Below are 4,690 nucleotides of genomic sequence, written 5' to 3'. Positions count from 1 at the left end.
CAACTGCTACATTGTGGAACTGCAAGCGTAGGGAAGTGGCTCCTGGCTCAGGGAGACTAGCCCGTCCAAACACCGTGTCTGTTAGGAGTTCTCTTCTTCTCACTCGCCTATTTCGTGGGTTTCGTTTTGATTTTCCTTCTTTGTCAAATGATGGCGTCTCACCCTCGTAAAATCTATCATGAGAACTGGTGTGATAGAAGAAGCCCAAATCTGGATCCAACCGCTTCGATAGTTCCGAGCATACTTTTCGCCAATTATAGTTCCACGTTCGAACAGTAAAATGCTTTCCTGCAAGGTAACGCATGATACTGAATAGACACTCAACGTCATCGGTGGTCGATGCTCTTGGGTGTTCTGGATTTGGGTGAGTACGACGCACATATTCACGACTCTCTGATCACGGTCTCACGAGTGAATCCCAGAACACCACGTGTGGGCCTAATAGCAAATTTATGCTTACGTATTACATGTACAAAGCTAGTGCATTATTATAACTGTTACAATACTAGTATATGTATCTACCACATACCTGTTAACTTCCATCAATGAGAGATCGTATTGCGTCCTATGCCATGGCATGAGCTCATCCAACAACATATTCAGCAGCTCATAGTTGAACTGGCACCTTTTAAGTTGGGTGAGGCCACGTTCATCACATGCACGTCTCCAGTTTCGTACAGTAGTCACAAACTGAGCTTCATATGTGTATCCCTTTCGGTTCATGAAATCGGCAACAGAGGACGAGAAAAAATTTTCCACATCACGAATTGACTGCTTTCTTCTTCCAATCAAAGCTGTGTAGGTAAGATTTGCTGACTCATCATAAACAGCTTCATTGAAGCGCTCCAGCTTGAACCGTTTTGGACCACCCATTAGAGTCGAATTTCTCATTCTCTATTAAAAAGCAATGAAGTGCATGAATAGAAATAAACTTCTATTTACCTTGTACACATGTCCTTCATCTTCGCGCTCGTGGAAGACTGTGCCAAGTTCTGGATGTTCTTCCGGTACATATATGTACGTGCGAAATGGCACACCTTTCTGGTCCCAGGAGCGAACAACATGCGTAAATTCCATTTGAGCAAGAATAGAGCGTAGTTTATCATCCAGTGACTCACTTTCACCATCTAAGTATAAACAAACATCACTGACAATATAAGAATGAGATAAGACATGTATACCTGACAAGGTTCTCCAGCTATGTATAGGGTATCCAGATGGCACAGTTCTACATCTAAGCCGGCTGACAATATCCTCCATTGTCATTCCATTTCTTTTGAGAAGTAACACCTCACAAAGCACCTCCCTCGGGACAACGCAGTTGTGTTCCTCTCCTACAACATCACCAGTACTTGTGCCTAGAAAGGTTAAACTAAGACACGTACACACTGTAAGACAATACATAATACTATACAGTCATGTACATGTATGTGCATGACTGTATAGCATTATGTATTATGTACTGTATAGCGTGAAATTTTTGAGGGGCTTATTTTCGTGGATTTCGTGGGTTAGCAATCCTACACGAAAATTAAGTCGACGAAAATTGTTCTTTAATTACTATAACGTGCAAAGATTTAAAGGCGTGGCTTCCAGTAAGCAGTCATTCCGCAAACATTGTGCAACGAAATGCTTTTAGAGGCCATTCCACGAAATATAAGTTCCTCGAAAATTTCGCGCTATACGGTATGTAACATATGTACTCACAAGTAGGAGACAACATTCGCATCATCTTTGCTTTCCCCATCTGAGCATATTTTGCCCGTGCGTTTGATTTTAGCTTGAGCACTGACAATGGTCGAGAGTAACCCATACTTCGCAATGAATTAAACTCACCGTTAGCCACAAAACCTGTCAATATTTTAGGGTGAGATACGGATAAACATACATTTTCAAGCTCACCAACAACATTCATTCCTTTCTCTTTCATTGCCTTCGCAACATTCGTCACTATCGATCTGATTTGAAGATGACTGAGCGAAACATAGCGAAACATAAGGAATACACTGTACAGGCAATGCATATGGCTTCCTTCTCCGGTCATCAGGACTAATCATAACAGCCAGAACAGCCAGAACATGCGTTGCAGCTGTCCTTTTGTGACGATATAAGCCTGTAAAGACATGGCATTTACAATCATATTTATTACATAATTATACCACAGTGTACGTGTACATGTACATACAATTAAGAGTTTCGACCTTTCAAATATCCAGTTACAGCTTTACAGATACGGTGAATACGGTGAAGCTGGGAATTTCCTTGGTCAGCAAGTTCCACTACACACTGGATATCAACTTTCACTTGACGGCCGGCCTTGTTCAGTCGTGAGAGTTCGTCAACCTTCCAGCCAGCATTACGCAACTTCTTTTCTGATACACTATGATCGCAAGTAACCATTTTTGAATAATCTGAAGTGGCAGATATAAGACCTGCATAGAGAGAATAAAATTGTAATAAAAATCACCAAAACTTACACTTGTTGATGAATAAAAATCACAAAACTTACACTTGTTGATGAATTCAAGGTCATCACAAATAGCTTGTTGTATCTCAAGCAGAACTGGAACACATTCAGCTACACTGTGCACATTGCCAAGTGATAGGTCAAGGTCTTCTGCACTTTTTAACCTTCCACAATACTCTTCATACAACGCTTGAGTGTGCCCATCTCCTAGGTCTACCTAGGTCTACATCTCCATTCCATTCCAGCCTCATAGACTCTTCAAGGCTACTGATGACATCCACCCCATCTGCCTTGATCCACCAATTTGCAGAGGGGAGCAATCTGAGAGCCTCTTCAATTACTTTCATCTTTGTGTGATATTAAAAGTGACATGGTAAAAATAAGTAACTACACAATATTACCTGGAGTTCACAAGTAATGTAAAAACCACTGTTAGCAATACTGGTGCGGAGTGCTCTTTCCCCCAGTCCTGGTACATTTACACGAGCCTGTAAACAGTGCAATTCTGGTGAGTATTATTCAATACAAAGTATACACTGTACCTTCAATCTGTTAAACGCATCATCTCTTTCACGACCACTACCTTGCTCTGTAGACTCAATGCTGTACATAGGCCCACAATGAAGCTTTGACCACTTTGACCCAAAGAGAGAGTACATAGTTTCCAGCCACTGCTTGTAGTCTTCCGGGCAATATAACTTCAAAAATGATACTATGAATGTAGAAACAAGTTTGCAGGAAATAACTTACCTTAAGACCACCTTGCGTTGTGAAAAACTCTATCAAGTACTGCAAGAGCCCAAATGGCATCCTAGATGTTGGAATTAAGGAATCGCTTCCATCAGGCCTGAGTGACCCTAGCCCGCGACAAAAATCATAAATGAGATTTGGCTTGTTCTTTCGATTTAAGTGTGCCATTCCTTTTAGCAGCAGAGGAACAAAGTCCTTTGGTACAGATACGCTGTGTTGCTTGTCGGCAATGTGTGACAAAAGGTCACTGACAAGATTGACTTGGTCTTGTTGAGGGAGGGACACAAATGCCTCGAACAAGGGGTCATCCATTGCGACCACTTCAGGAGAAACATCTGGTGATACAGCCAGGTGTTCAACTGACATAGGAGAATAAGAGTGATCAGGTTGAGGAGGCAATGTAAGTAGACGCTTGACTAAGCTTTCAAGTGGAGGCGAAGAAGAGGTGTGTGATGATGGCAAATCACTCTCACTGGCATCATTCAGTTGCTTCTTGGCTTCTTTAGGGGAAACAAACTTCTTGCATAGTTTGAGCATTATCTTTGATCGGCAACTACCACCTGAACAAATTTAATAGGTCCATATCATGTACAGTACATGTATAGACTAAAAATACGACCAAACATGTATAGTACATGTAGCGTTCTAATTATAGAAACAGCCTCGGTTAGGACGCCCTCTTTTATAACGCCCATAATTATACTACCAATTTTCTTCAGACACTTTTTCTAGAAAAAAAATAATTAGAACGATTACGGTGTGGCAGAATCCAACCCAAAATAAATTGTAGCAACTTACAATACAAAATGTCATATACTCTTAACAGTAGAAAACTCACTTGTCCTGATACTGAATCCCAATTGCTGTATGGCTTGCAGCACCCTCCCAGAAAGATGCTTTAGTGGTCTTGGTTGAAGGCCACTCTTTAACAAAGCCCTTGCCAATAATGTACAGTATAAGGGAGTGTTCTTCTTCATCAGTCCAGGAATTGACTTGTACCGGTACGTCCCGTAGTGTTCGCTCTTTTGGAGTGAAACTGCGTTTAAGTTGCCTAGGTGGCAACCTGGACCTATTCATCTCGCTAGGCCTTCTTCATCTTGGCGTTACACATTCCCTAGAAGGTTGCATGGGAGTTCGAGTGGATGTATCACCTGCTGGTGAGTCTCTTGCATGTCGTCTTGGTCTGCTTCTTGAAAACATAGCAGTGAACAGAGAGGAGAGGTACTGCCAGACAGAGGGTACTGCCAGTCTAGTCTTGGTCTGACAATTACAATAGACAGCATAGCATGCTCGAGACCAGGCCGCTCCCTGTCTCGAGGCCATCACAAGGGGCACTGATTCATATCTCTGCTTCTGAGCAAAATTGGCAAAAACAAAATTTGACCCCCCCCTGAAAAATACCTTTAAAAGCTTGCAGACACCAACAACTAAGGAAGAAGTAGTCTGCAAGAGAAGTTTGTGAAAAATCCAATT

General features: G+C 41.9%; 1 protein-coding gene across 1 annotated transcript; it reads right to left on the bottom strand.

Annotated features, from left to right (window-relative positions):
- Positions 1-383: 383 nt before the first annotated feature.
- On the bottom strand, positions 384-4,462 carry LOC135345481 (uncharacterized). The gene is made up of 12 exons (XM_064542899.1): positions 4,056-4,462; positions 3,218-3,777; positions 3,010-3,165; positions 2,869-2,955; positions 2,510-2,814; positions 2,202-2,432; positions 1,903-2,113; positions 1,708-1,851; positions 1,182-1,358; positions 943-1,127; positions 530-894; positions 384-438 (listed from the first exon to the last, which is right to left on the bottom strand). Exons 7-12 carry the CDS (start codon positions 2,042-2,044, stop codon positions 384-386), a joined length of 1,068 nt encoding a protein of 355 aa, XP_064398969.1. The 5' UTR covers positions 2,045-2,113; positions 2,202-2,432; positions 2,510-2,814; positions 2,869-2,955; positions 3,010-3,165; positions 3,218-3,777; positions 4,056-4,462.
- Positions 4,463-4,690: the final 228 nt, after the last annotated feature.

Source organism: Halichondria panicea, chromosome 12 (assembly GCF_963675165.1).
Source record: "Halichondria panicea chromosome 12, odHalPani1.1, whole genome shotgun sequence".
In the NCBI taxonomy this organism is placed as follows: Eukaryota; Metazoa; Porifera; class Demospongiae; order Suberitida; family Halichondriidae; genus Halichondria; species Halichondria panicea.
Note: the sequence above shows the minus strand (reverse complement) of the source record. Positions and strands in the feature narration are given on the sequence as shown.